The sequence below is a fragment of the Drosophila nasuta genome, chromosome X, assembly GCF_023558535.2.
Source record: "Drosophila nasuta strain 15112-1781.00 chromosome X, ASM2355853v1, whole genome shotgun sequence".
In the NCBI taxonomy this organism is placed as follows: domain Eukaryota; kingdom Metazoa; phylum Arthropoda; class Insecta; order Diptera; family Drosophilidae; genus Drosophila; species Drosophila nasuta.
Window position 1 is genome coordinate 20529509 of NC_083459.1, and position 15044 is coordinate 20544552.

Below are 15044 nucleotides of genomic sequence, written 5' to 3' on the forward strand. Positions count from 1 at the left end.
TAATCATAATATTCATATTTCGGATTTAAATAAATTAGGGAAAAAATCATTAAAAGTAATAACAAATAATATTAAAAATGTAAATAATTAATTAACAATTAATAATTAAAGTACATATGTATATGATACAATTCATTTGTTTTTCTTGAAAAAGTATTTACTTATAAAACTAATCAAAATATTTCCAAAAAATGTAATAAAAAATAATAAATATTTCAAATTTACAAACGTTTGATTGATGTATTTATTTTTGTATTTATATTATATAATATAAGGTTAAATAATAATACAAAATTACTGGCTTAACTTTAGGGTAGACTAGCGCTGACTACATAAATACCAAAAATAAAATATATTTGTTAATAAAAGACACAAAAAAATTGTTGATAATGAGCAAGGTCGTTTGTGCTGTTGTCTGTTCAAGAGCCTCTTCGTTAGTTTTAATTGTTAAACACAAGTAATTAACAACGATTGTCTTCAGCAAATTATCAATTGAACATTTCTTAGCTGAATTTTAGCTCACATTCTTCAACTACTTTTCCAGTAGCCGCAGTCATAAATAAAAATCTTACTAATGGGTTTTTTCAGTTTAAATTCAAGCGTCGTTGAGACTGATAACGCTGAGAGGCAGAAATAGTAATGCTAACTAAACATGAACAATTAATAATCAACAAGAAATGTTAAAATCTTGTTAATGCTGATGCCAGATTACAAAGCAATTTTTGTGAATTAAATGTTTTAATTTATTTGCCAGTAATTATTGATGTCAAATTAATTGCAAAAAATCGAAAACGTGAATCATTTGGGTTAATTTTATTTTATCAATTCTTGTCCTATTGTCGCGCTGTATAATTTTTATGATATGCAAGTGTTTAAACATTGTTGAGACATTTCACATTGTTGTTGCGCGCTTATCTTGGCCTAGGGAAACAGGTGTCCACTTCAGAGGCAATCGACAACTAAAGACTGCGTGTAGCAGTCAAACACCGAATTATTTTATAACGATATAGTACGTATACTATTCACACTTATCAGCCTCCGAAGCAGCTGGCCGCCCATCGAATGCCTCACTCACTCACCTCCAAAAAGGCACAACAATCGCAGGTGTGTCCGGTCTTCGATAAGCGACTAATATCCCAAGACCTATAATCCAACTTTTACTATGTGAATGTCTCGACTTTGTCTTTGCAGATGGCTGCAAATATTTCTAATCAATTTCATGTTTAAACAGCTCATTTCACTTTTAGTATTCTTTTTTTTTATATTGTGTAAAATGGTAGTAAATACTAAATAATAAGTATATACACATATTTTGAACTTAACATGAGTAATAAATCTTTTTTTATATACGGATACCTCCGATTTTTAAAGGAATCTTAACTGGAATCGAAACACAATCATTTGTTAGATATGAAGAAAATGAGTAATTCCTTTTTAATTTCTGTAGAATTATTTACTTGTTGTTTCTTTAGAAAAACAAATACAATAAGAACGTGAAAACTATAATTCAATATTATATTTAAGTAGCTCATTCTGTTTTTTTTTTATTACTTACTTCTTATTTAGTGTTGAAAATGTATTAAAAATAATAAATATTTTTGTGTTTAACACCATTTTTAACTGGAATCTATGAGTAACAAAATGAGTAATTCTGTTGAAATTTTTTGTGAAAGTTTTTACTTTTCGTTCCTACCAAAATACTAATTAAATAAAAGCCCAATTTAAATTTAAATTCAAATTTAATTATTAACTTCCTATTCAGTAACAAATAGATTTAAAGACTAAATTGGTTTATAAAAATTTAAATTTATATTGAATAATAAATCTTAAATGTTTCCGACTTTAGCACGAATTTGAACTAGAATCTAAATCTAAGACATTTGATTGATAAAAAGAAAATGAGTAATTTCATTAAAATTTATGTAGAATTATTATTAATTTTCTATAGAAAAACAAATTCAATAAGCATGTCGAATTATATAATATTATTATAAACTTTTTCATTATTATTTTTAAAAGTTTTAAATACAAAATATATACAAATGATAACTTATAAATAACTTATTTTTATTATACATTTTTGACATATTATTATAAAGTTAAAATGAACAAATATGTTCAAATGTTAAATGCCAAATATATTAAAATTATAGATAATTCGTAAGCATTTCTTATTAAGTAATCTACTTTGTTTACCACATCCTAAAATATTTAAAAACAAATACAAAATGCAATTTAAAAATTATTAATTAAATTTTCTAACACTCTTTTTAACGAAGAAATATTTTGTGTTTGAGTTGAATATTTCGGCATATATTTAAAACAAATTTAAAATTTTCGAATATGATATTCTTCGTGGATCAAGTATTCAGTTAATTGTCAGTCAGAAAGTTTTAAGCTATTTTCGGAAGTTCAAATCAAATTTAATTAGTTACATAAGATATGGAAAAGAAATTTCACTACACAAGACTCAAGAATTCCATACAGAAAGCCACCACAAGAAGCAACGACTATTGCAACTCTCTAGAGGAGCAACACAACAACGAGCAGCAATCGGAACAGAAAAAATTAGTTGCTGACTTGGCTGTGGTTCCATCCAAACATCAAGCGAATAGGGATCTAAGTAAGTAGTATGTTATTTGCAATGGCAATCACACTTGAGACTTTCAACTAGAAGTAAATGGTATATATTTTATATATTCTCAATCCATTGTCGTCTTTTGGAAGAATTTGTAGTCGATTTAGCAGTATAAATACCAATTAATTATGGTGACATTATTTTGATAAAGTCTTTATAGAATTATGAACTATGCTTTCCATCAGCGTTAAATTGTATAAAAAAAGATAAATACAAAATTTGTTCATTCCTTATAACACCAATAAATATAGTTAATATAATAGAATAATAGGAAATAATCTTAAAAGTGAATATGCTTAAAAAAAAGAAAAGAGTATTAACTAAATTATTTACTGAAAAAATTTCAATTAGTTAAAAAAAAAACAACCAAGGTAGCTACTGTTTTCAATAAAACCATATGCTATAGAATATACCAAATACCGCAAACGTATTAAAATATACCAAACACTGTATTTGGTATATCGATGTTATACTAAATTGAAAATAAAAATTGATAACAAAATATACAATTTTGAATGTATTACTATATTAATATATAGCATTCGGTATATTTTAGTATTTTTTCAGTATTTCAAATTACTCTTATTCAAAATGGCTAGCGGGTATTTCACAATCTGAACACATTCGACAGTAGCTTTCTTACTTATTTCATAATTGTTTGTCTGCTTCGAATGAAATTGCAAGAAGCCAGATCAACTGAGGCCTCGATTAAGTTGCTCATATTTAATTTACTTTCAAATATTTAATCACATCAAAGTGTTTGAATTTCTCACAATCAATAGTCAACTCAACAGCACTTTTCTCTGCTCTAGCAAAAGGCAAACAGAAACCGAAACCGAAGCCGAAACGCATTCTGCAAGGATTGGCGATAGAGTATCACAAGTTGGTACGTGACATCGAGTGGTATTTGCCCGATTCGCATTTACCCAACTCAGGAGTGCGATTAGCAGCAGAAGCAAGCCAAAGAATATCGGCGTACAGACAGCTGGGCGGAGAAGAGAACGAGTTAAAGGAGAAGGAGGAGGAGAAGGACACAAGCCAGGTGGAGATTTGTTTTGTTCAGCTCTTTCGACAGCGAATGTACTACGAAGAATTGGGCATTCCATTGACACCACTCGAGCTCATCTACATGACTGACTGCGATCGTGAGTGGCGGCGACGTGAGCAGGCCAAGAAATCAATGATGGATCAGGATCAACAGCAGCAGCATCAGTATCGGAAACTCGATCGTGGCGATGGCCATGAACAAGGTAAGCACTCAACTTCTAGAGTTTTAGGGTTAAAGTGATAATACTATTAGTTAACAATAGAATTCATTACAACAACATTTAAATAGCGTTAAGCTTTAATAGAATTCTTTAAAGAGATGTTATTGGAAAGCGTTTAATATAATTTAAGAAACATTGGAAAGAAATAATAAACTCCTGATTAACTAAATAGTTGAACCAGTACAATCTGGTATATTTTGTACTTTTTGGTGTTTTTTGAATGTAGTACTATAGGAATATACCAAATATAACTTTTAGTATGTTTTGCTCTCTCAGTATATTTTGAATGCAGTACTATTCCAATTTACCAAGTATTACTTTTAGTATATTTTGAATGCAGTACTTTTCTAGTATACCAAATATAACTTTTAGTATGTTTTGCTTTCTCAGTATATTTTGAATGCAGTACTATTCCAATATACCAAATATAACTTTTAGTATATTTTGAATGCTATACTATTCTAGTATACAAAATATAACTTTTAGTATATTTTGCTCTCTCAGTATATTTTGAATGTAGTACTATTCAAATATACCAAATATAACTCTAAGTATATTTTGCTCTCTCAGTATATTTTGAATGTAGTACTATTCCAATATACAAAATATAACTTTTAGTATATTTTGCTCTCTCAGTATATTTTGAATGCAGTACTATTCCAATATACCAAATATAACTTTTAGTATATTTTGTTCTCTATGGTATATTTTGAATGTAGTACTATTCCAATATACCAAATATAATATTCGGTATATTTTGCTCTTTCAGTATATTTTGAATGTAGTACTATTCCAATATACCAAATATAACTTTTAGTATATTTTGAATGCAGTACTATTCCAATATACCAAATATAACTTTTAGTATATTTTGCTCTCTCAGTATATTTTGAATGCAGTACTATAACAATATACCAAATATAATTTTTAGTATATTTTGCTCTCTCAGTATATATTGAATGCAGTACTATTCCAATATACCAAATATAACTTTAAGTATATTTTGTTCTCTCAGTATATTTTGAATGCAGTACTATCCCAATATACCAAATATAACATTCGGTATATTTTGATCTCTCAGTATATTTTGAATGTTGTTCTATATCAATATACCAATATAACTTTTAGTATATCTTTAGTATTTTTATGGTATATTAGTTTGGTATATTTTAAAACTTATACAGCGTGTATCGAACACACTCGACTGTAACTTTCGTACGGTATATTTTTGGTATATTTGCAAAATATGGTGATGTTGAAAATGAGTAGCGGGTATCTCAGATTTCTTAGCTTTCTTATAGGTTTCATATGTTTAATATAAGCATTAAATACATTTGAAGTTTAATAATGCTTGCCACACTTTTTCCTTTAATAAAATATCTCAAAATGTGAGCTCAACTAATGTAACACTTTTCCCCTATAGAATACGCGTTAAAGTCGCAGCGGAATGAGGCCCAAGAGAGTAAGGAGCACTTCAACAAGGAATGTATTTGGTGTCAGGCTGTGCAACGACAACAGGAAAAAGAATTGCCATCTCCACCTCTTGCAGATCATCAGTTTGCTTATAGTCAGCGCTGCGAGTCGACTTCGAAAGCAGAGCGACACGAGAACCAATTGAAGTGCCATGAACTGCGACGCACACAGAAATTCACGAATTTGCCGGAGCAAGTTGTGGCGCAAATGCGATCGCAACAAGCTTGCGACAATGAGATGAAAATGTTGCTGGCACCGCGGACAACGCGAATGCAAGACGATCGCGATGTGGTTGTTGCGATGCGTGGTCAGCAGGAGCAGCAGCCAACGAATGTGGAGAGCAGCGATTCGTTGGCTGAATTCAGTACGGAAAGCAAGTCGAGTTGTTGTTCACTCACAAGTGAGATGAGTGCGTCATCATCGATCGATGAGTTGAGCGAAGTGTGGTACAATCCGTATGCTTATCAGCAGGTGACAGTGGAGAATCGCAGCTCGCTCTTTGCCGAATTCAAATCGATAGATGCCCAGCAAACGGGACACAAAGGTGCCCAGGTCTTAGATGCTCGCGCAGCTGAGTTGGCGCTGCAACGTGTCAAGTATTTGAACAATCGATACGAGTTGTTGCAGCCGGAGGAACGCACCATTGAGTTGGCGCAACGTTTGCGGCAATTGCGTTTCTTTCTGGAGAAAGCCAAGCACAAGTTCTACAAGCAGTTGAAAATTGTCGAAAGTCGCACAAGAGTTCGACAACAACTTCTATACGATTGTCCCATGCATGCGGCGGAGAAATGTGCGAAGGTGATGAATGAAACGCTGTTGGCGCATTTCATTGGCGCACATTTGCATCAGGCACCAGGACTGCGGCTTAATGAGATCTCCGATCACAGCAAACAGCTGATCAAGTTCAAGCCAGTCACATTCTCACGCACGAGCAACATTTGCATGTCGATTGCGCTACTCGATGAATTTCGGCACTCCACAATTCCATCAACCATTCACAACGAAGGTTTAAGCTTGGCCTATCGCCAGTACGCCAGCTATTTGCCATTCTTTGTGATGGCTCGACGCATTTGGCTGCCAACTGAGTCCGTTGAGGAGGACGGCGAGAATGCCATGGCTCTGTGGATTGTTAGCCTCGATTTGGCTCAGTGTATTTACGCTCATCTCACGGTCTTCAATCGCCGCCTCGATGTCAGTCGGTGTGGCATTGTCCAAGTGCGCGGACTGAGCTCTAATCACAAGCCCGAAGAGTTTATGGCGCAGAGCACAAACTATTTGCGTCTCACGGCTCAGGATTTGCGCGTGCTCACCAACAACTACAAAGAGTGCATCTATATGGAAGTTTATTTTCGCGAGTTCACTGATTACGAGTAACAACTCTTTTTCTTTCAGCACTTTCGATGTGCTTTTTGTCCCAACGTGGCGTATACGTAATTTATTTATTTTCGCAGTGTTTAACACAATGTCTGTCGCTGTCTATCACTGTCTGTCTTTTAGGAACATACTCCTTGCCATTTTGGAGAGTTTCGAAATTATGCACATCCATTTAAATTTTATTTGTTTCTTTTAACCAACAAGCAGGTTTCTATTCATTTTAAAATTCTTAAGAAAAAGGTTTGAACACGAGGGAAAATATGTAAATTGTACAATTAATATAATATAATTATGAAAATAAAAGTATAACAATAAGAACATCATATTTATTTCTAATGAGAAAATGAGACAAAAATGATTATAAATATTAACAATCTCAGCAACAATTCAATAATTGATAACAAAGTTATTTTATAATTGAAGAACTTCATTTATAAATGCAATCAAATTGAAATAAAGTTGTGTTTGTATTTTGACTTGCACCTATTAGATTTATGTTAATTTTCGAACATTGTTCTGTTTCAGAATTTTATATTTAACGATAACTATATTATATTACATTTTAATAGAGACCCATCGAAAGAAAGTAAAGAAAGTAAAGAAAGTAAAAAAGTGACAGTAAGTACTAAATAAATATACTGCAAAATTCTAAAATATACCAAAGGTTATATTTGGTATATCGATAAACTTCTACATTTAAAATATACCAAAGAGTATTGAATATACTAGATTGTCAACTAAAGTCACTAAGAACCGACTGAAAATTACTAAAATATACCGAATACTATATTTGGTATATCGATCTACTATTACATTTAATATATACCCTTGATTATAGAATATACCAGATTGTCACCTTAAGCCACTACGAACCGTCTGAAAAATACTGAATGCTATATTTGGTATATCGATATACTACAACATTTAAAATATACCATAGAGTATTGAATATACTAGATTGTCAACTAAAGCCACTAAGAACCGACTGAAAATTACTAAAATATACCGAATACCATATTTGGTATATCGATCTACGATAACATTTAAAATATTGATTATAGAATATACTAGATTGTCACCTAAAGCCACTACGAACCGTCTAAAAAATACTGAATGCTATTTGGTATATCGATATACTATTTCATTTAAACTATATAAAAAATATACCAACCCTATGGACAGTGGACATAAACACAATAATTACCATGAATTTAGTTTTGCACTTCAATTTTATTGTGATTTAATAATTGATTTATATTTTTATTAATATAATTAGTATATTTTTCAAAGGTATGCCACAAATATTTAGATTCTTAATAGTTAATAGTTTTTGATAGTTAATATTTGTTAATAAATAATAATAGTTAATAGTTTTTGTCATGAAAATGTTCACAGATCTTGTTGCATATTTAGAAATGTCTGCAAATGAATGCAAGTGTGGCTTTGATATCAAAAGCGACTTAACAGTGCGAAAGCTTTGTCAGCTGTTAACACGCTGTTAGCACAATGTTAAAGTAGTGATGATGCTGTTAATGCTGCTGTTGATGTTAACTTTGCAGCTGCTGCTGCTGCGGTTGCTGCTGCAGTCTGCGTTGCTGTTGCTGCCGCTGCAAGTGGCGGCTTTATTTATTTTTTAATGCCGGGCAGAATGCTATTGAACTCACACACACACACACACACACACACACACACACAGATAGAGGCACATTAGAGCTTTGCATTTTGGCAGCTGCTGCTGCTGTTGATGATGATGATGATGATGTTGCTGCAAAATGCGAAATGCATAATGCATAAATTGTTGCCGGCATTGAAGACTCTGACTAATTTGATTAGTTTGTAGCAAGTGGCATGCGGCATGTGGCAAGAAGAAGAAGCAAAAGAAGCTGTCGGCTTGTTGAAATGACAATTGCAATACTTTTTTTTTGTTAGTGGGACACGTGTTCAGAGCTGCAAAAAGTCATCCAGACCTACATCAACAAATGCTGAAAATGCTCTTGCAGCCGCAACGTCAGCGTTGCGCATCTGCACAGCGAGCGAACAGACGGAGAGAGAAAGGGAGAGAGAGAGAGAGTGAGAGAGAGAAACTCCTTTTGCCAGTTCCCGAAAATCTCAGTGTGTTCCCGTTCCAGACGCAATGCTTTTTGGCCCACGTTCCAGGCGCATTCTGGAAAATTGTGTCAAGCTGACGACACAATTTTCAAATCGCATGCCCGAAGTTGCAGTTGCTTCCCCCTCGCTGAATGTTGCACTCACCCTGCACTACCCATTTCACTCACCCTTTTCGACACCATTTTGAAGTGAAATGCAAAAAAGCAAAATAGAATGTAGGAAGTAGGAAGCAGAGACTCTGAGAGCGAGTTGCTCTCCGAAAAGAGAGCAAGAGAGTTATAAAGAGAGAGAGAGAGCGGGAAATGTCGCTTCGCTTTTTGGCTGGCATTGCACAAATAACGGTAAAGGTAACGGTACAGTAGCGTAACAGGAAATGGTGCATTAACACGCACCGCAAAACTGACGACGACGACGACGACGACGACGACGACGATGTTGTCCAACAATAAGTTCAACTGGCCGGGCCCGAAAAACGCGTAAATTAAATAGCAACTAAACGGCAACAACAACACGGTAATAACAACAACACTAATAAGTAGAAGAAGAAGAAGAAGAGTAAATGACAATAACAACAACAACAACAGCAATAAAGCAAATTGCATTTTGACAAACAACAAAGAAAAAAGAAAAAAGAAAAACGTCAACAACGCGCGCCCGCTAAAGCTGTGTAAGTGTGTGTGTGAGTGTGAGTGTGTGTGTGTGTGTCTGAGTGTATGTGTGTGTGTGTGTGCGTGTAGGTGTAAGGATTTATATGTGTGCGTTTGTTAGTGTTTTGTTAATAACTTTTCAAACTTTTTTCTACTTCGGTTCTTCCTTGACAATCTTTTTTGGCTATCTATTTGTGTGTGTGTTTATACATATGTGTGTTTATATATGTGTGTGTGTGTGTTAGTTTCTGTGTTCAGCATTTAATTAGGCATCTCTTGCGTCCTATATTTTTTTTGCTGTTATTTTGTGTTGTTTGCTGTTTTGTCGATTGCATCACCACCAACAAAAATGTCAGCTGCAATTTTGGAACGCTTTTGCATATCACACTTTGCTACACTGCATTTAACCTTTTCTGTGACGTAGCCAACACAGTGTTTATACATGTGTGTGTGCGTGTGTGTGTGTGTTTTTTTTTGTTGCCTTTTGCATCTGCAGCCTTTAAATGAGCAAAGCAAAAAACGAATGACGTCGAATGGCCCATTGAAGTTTTTGGCTGCTGCAATTCGCATTTCTCATTTGGGTTGCGGCAAAATCTTCACAAAATATACACGCAACCAACAAAAAAAAAAGAAGGAATAAAACCGGTTACAAAAATGCCAAAAGTGAGAGCGAGAACGAGGCAACCATCGCTGTGAGAGAGAGAGCGAGCGAAAAGGGAGGGAGAGCAAAGAGCAGAGAGATTGCGGATGCCGCTAGCAGAGGCAGCAGTGACGAAAGCCGAAAGCCGATTGCCGACAACCGAGAGCCGAACGGAATGCCGACGGTCGGTAAATTGTGCCGAACATGCAAAAACGTGCACACGTGCAGCGCGACAGCAGAGACAACGAAAGCAGCGACAGCAGCGACGGCAGCGACGGCAGCGGACAGCAGTGGGCAGCAGCATGCAGAAACTTTTTCGGTGTGAATGCCTTCTGCACAAAAACGTGGTTTTTCGGCTGTCGTTGCGTCGTTGCAGCGTTCTGCTTTTGTCGCTCTGCTAGCGTCGCCGTCGCCGTCGGCATCGACGTCAGCGTCAGCGTCGACACAATGCGTCGCCTGCGTTCTGCGTTCTGTTTTCTGTTTGTTCTCTGTGTGTGCGTGTGTGTGTGTTTTTGCATTTTTATTATTGTTGCAATTTCTTAGCATTAGCCTGTTTAACAGCTTAACAGTTAACAGCTTAACAGCGTTTAACAGCCAACGCGCTTTAACAGTTAACAGTTTTATGCGCTGTTAACGACGAAGCAACTGCAAATATTCTGTTGCATACGTTAAGGCGCAAATTGAAATAATTCTTATCAACGAGATCTTTTATTGAACCTCACTTTCTTTAGAAATATAAAAAACTTAAATTTAACTACATTTATTTTAAATATAGTTAATTGCAGTAATTAGAATTCCAAGTAAATCAAATGTTAATAATATTAAATTTGAGTGAATTTTTATAACTGCGAATTTAGTTGAACATAATTTATATTTTCAATTTAGCTCAGAAGTTTTTCGTTAAAGTTATTGTAGAAAGTCTTCAAAAACGTATTGATTATATATGTTTATTTATTATATTATATATATATATATATATATTATTATATATGTTTATTTATTGTATTATATTATTATATTAATTATATTATATTATTCGGCTGTATTAGTCATAAATTGAGACGACACGTTTTGCATTGGATTGTTAAGTTGCGTTTCAATATTTTTATTAAGTAAAATGAATCAATATATTTGTATTATCGTTTTTATTTATGTAAATAATTTCATTTTATATGTGTTAAATAAACAAAGAATAAATCAGAAGTAGAATGTTATCTTCATTTATGTATTTTTTATACAGAAGTCTTTATAAATAAAAATTTAACAATTCAAATTCCTTAAGAAACTGAAGTTTTTATAATAGTAAATATGTAAAAAGGATATTTTGTATGTTAGCTTGAAATCGAGCCTTTGAATGTCTTGAATTTGAATAATTCGTAATGAATTATATTTTTTTATTTATGAAATTTAAAATGAAATGTATTTTTATTATTGATTTGAAGAGGTTTTCTAAAAGAGAAAAGAAATTAATGAAAGTTGTATGGAAAATAACAAAATTTGATATTTTTATTTGACAGACTTCTTGACATTTTCGATTAGCTGTGATTTGATAGATTGTTTATGTACATAAATATAATATTTATCTAATATTGCGATAAATATTGAACACATAGATTGATTTACAAACCATAAAAATCGAATTATTAACTAATACTCGTTAAAGACTTCAACAAATTTGATTAGATGTTCTTTGGCTTTTATATTTTTCTTTATTTTTTTTTCGATTCTTGTTTTAACTAAGTACAAAGGGTCGGCTACGTAATGTTGCTCATACGCCATGTTGTGCACGCTGTGTCATTTAATAATGCAGCGAGTTTAATTCATAATAGTGCATAATTCTGTACACGAAATGCATTAAAAATGCAACAACAACAACTTGCCGTGTTTTGTGTACTCCACATAAAAATGTTGTCAACTCTCATTAGCTGGCAACACCGGCAACAGCAACACCAAAAGCAATAGCAACAGCAGCGACTGCGTCTGTTGTTGTCAGCTCCGTTCTGTTCTGTTCTGTTCTGTTCTGTCCTTCGCCTTCGGCTCTCAAATGGTGTGCTCTTGTTAAAGGAGTTGTCGTTGTCCGTTGTAGTTGCAACTTGCTTCCGTCAGTTGTGCCGGAAGTTGAGAGCGAGAGAGCGAGAGAGAGAGAGAGAGAGTGCACAGAAAAAAGCTTTCGGCACTATTTTTTTGTAGTTGTTGTTGTGTTGAATTCGCGGCCTCTGTTAACGGGGCAGCAAATGCAAATGTTGTTTGTGTGCCTGGCAAAAGACAAAAGCACACCGAAAGCATCGCAGTCGCAGTCGCCGTCGACGCCGGCAGCAGCAGCAACATTTGTTGTTGGCCGCTTTGGTCTCATCGCAGTCGCATCTCGGTTCTCATTCGTGTGCGGCGCTTCACCGCTAAGCGACGTCTCAAAAAATATATTTCGCTGCCTATTTGCTGCCTGCCTGCTTCCTACGTACGTACACGGTATGTGTGTGTTGGTGTGTGTGTTGGTGTGTAAGTATGTGTGTAAGTCTGTTTGCTTGCCTGCTTCGTGCTTCGTTTGTCGTTTCGTTCGTGTTTCGTGTTTCGTGTTTCGTTCTCTTCGGCTGCGTTCGCTCGTCGGCACTTTGACTTCGTCGCTTCGGCTTCGCTTCGTATTCGTATTCGTATTCGTTTCGGCTTTTGCTGCTGCGACGTCAGCGACGTCAGCGACGACGGCTGCTGCTTCCAAACGTTCGCTGGCCATGCAGCAAAAACAGTTTACATTTGTTTTTCCGCGTGCTCGCACACACGTTGACTGACACGGTGTCTGCTGCTCTGACTCGGCAGCTCAGTGTGTCTGCCAGCCTTGTCTGTCAGTCTGTCTGTCCGTCAGTCTCTGTGTCTCTCTAAGTATGTGTGTCTCGATGGCGTTGTCGATGTCGATGTTGGTGGAGTAGTGAACGGAGTTGCATTGGCCGAAGAACTAGCAAAACACTCGAGCTTGTTCCAGTTACTCGCTGCACTTGCAACCTGCAACCTGCCACTTGCAACACTGCCAAAAATTAATTTGATCAACAAACACACACTCGACACTCATACGTCCAGTAAGCCAGGCACCGTTTTTTTTCCTTCCTTCCCAACTTGATTTCAACTATTTTCTTCATTTTTTTTTCTGCGCCGCGCGGAAGTGCAACCAAAAAATTTAAAAGCGGAAACGGAAATAAACCCAAAAAAAAAAGAAAATGAAAAACATAAAAAGAACTTGATTGCCAAATTTTTTTTTACCTTGATAACTATATTTTTTTTACAAATTTTTTTTATGTGATGCAACGAAAACAAATAAAAAGAAAAGAGAGAAAATAAACCTGAAATGAAATAGAACAACAACAAAAAAAAAAAAAGAACAACGCGCGGAGAAGGCAGCAAAAAATGTTTCTGTCAAAATGTTGAATGCAAAAAAATTAAGAACGCAGTGTGTGTGCAAATTACAAATGAAACACAGCAACAACAACAACGATTACTACAACAACAACAACAACAACAACAACAACTGCAACAGCAACAGCAACAACTTCAACAACAACAACAACAACAGCAGCAGCAGCAGCAACTACAACAACAACAACTTTGGAAAACAAATAACTAAAGTGTAAAATTTTTGCAAAAAAAAACAAAAAAACAAGCAAAAGAAAAATCTCTCACACACACAGAAAAGCGCCGACGCAGCTGCCTTTAAGTACTGAGGTGTGTGTGTGTGTGTGTATGTATGTGTGTGCGATCAAAACGTTGTTAGCCAGAGAGAAGAAGAAGCAAGTGTTTTATTCTTTTGCAACGCTTTGAAGTATTACAAAGTTGATCACAATTTATTCACATTTCTCGTCTCTCGTCTCTCGTCTTCTTCCTTTTCGCCTTTTCGACTTTTCGCCTGTTTTTGTATATTTTTCTTTGCGTTTTTGTGCACAATTTATTGCCGCTTTTGTGATAAAACAAATTATTTATGTGTGCGCTGAGATCTATTTTGTGTTTGCACGTTTCTCACAATTTCATTACGCAATCTATTCCACAAAAAAAAAAACAAAAAGCGCAATTTTATTGTGATCAAGTGTGGCTGACATTGAATTTAATTTCGAATAATTTCTAAATATATTATATAGATAAAAAGACTGAAGATATATATTTTGTTATAAAATAAAACTATTTTTGATAAAAAAAAAGATTTTTAGAATAAATTGCTAAAGTATAAACTAAAATTTTGATGAGATCGCAAGTTTAATGAAAATTACAAATTATATTTTCATTATAAAATAACAACCTTCCTTGCAATAAAAAGAAGATTTTTATATAAAATGCCAAACAATAAAATTTAGTTTTGATAACAACAAATGTTTATTGAAAATTACAAGTTATTCTCTTTATAAAATAACAACCTTCATTTCAATAAAAACAAAATCGCAAGTTTAATGAAAATTACAAAATTTAATTTTCATTTTATAAAATAACAAGCTTTATTTCAATAAAAAGAAGTTTTTTTTATATAAAATGCTTAAGAATACAATTTAGTTTTGATAAAAGCAAATGTTTAATGAAAATTACAAGTTATATTCTCTTTATAAATTAATAGGCTTTATTTCAATAAAGATTTTTTTTATATAAAATGCTTAAGAATAAAATTAAGTTTTGATAAAAGCAAATGTTTAATGAAAATTACAAGTTATGTTTTCTTTATAGAATAAAAACTTGTAATATAGTGAAAATTTTCCATATTTCTTAAATAAAACTTTCGTTTCAATGAGAACATTTTTCATATTTAATTTAAAAAAAAAAAAGAAATCAAAATTTTCTTTTCAATAAAGCAAACATTTTTTTAGGTAAATTACAATTTAAATATTTTTGTTTGTATTTTCATATAAAAAACACTTTTTCATTGAAAT

The 15044-nt window shown here is 33.7% G+C and overlaps 2 protein-coding genes across 9 annotated transcripts in view; both read left to right on the forward strand.

The window, feature by feature from the left end:
• The first annotated feature begins 2376 nt into the window (after positions 1-2376).
• On the forward strand, positions 2377-7040 carry LOC132796673 (uncharacterized). The gene is made up of 3 exons (XM_060807924.1): positions 2377-2623; positions 3451-3888; positions 5330-7040. The coding sequence occupies exons 1-3, from the start codon at positions 2443-2445 to the stop codon at positions 6751-6753; spliced, it is 2043 nt and encodes a 680-aa protein (XP_060663907.1). The 5' UTR covers positions 2377-2442; the 3' UTR covers positions 6754-7040.
• Positions 7041-9275: 2235 nt separating this feature from the next.
• The window catches only part of LOC132797212 (innexin shaking-B), a 215153-nt gene continuing 209384 nt past the window's right edge, over positions 9276-15044 (forward strand). The window contains exons 1-2 of one of the 8 annotated variants that reach the window (XM_060808792.1): positions 9291-9375; positions 13461-13857. The gene's annotated coding sequence lies outside the window, so the exon portion shown is untranslated. The other 7 variants (XM_060808784.1, XM_060808787.1, XM_060808785.1 and 4 more) reach the window with 7 other exon arrangements.

Coding starts and splice junctions, on each gene's coding strand:
- LOC132796673 (XM_060807924.1), top strand. CDS start 2,443: ATGGAAAAGAAATTTCACTACACAAGACTCAAGAATTCCATACAGAAA. Junction 2,624..3,450: donor TCAAGCGAATAGGGATCTAA/GTAAGTAGTATG, acceptor TCTCTGCTCTAG/CAAAAGGCAAACAGAAACCG. Junction 3,889..5,329: donor TGGCGATGGCCATGAACAAG/GTAAGCACTCAA, acceptor TTTCCCCTATAG/AATACGCGTTAAAGTCGCAG.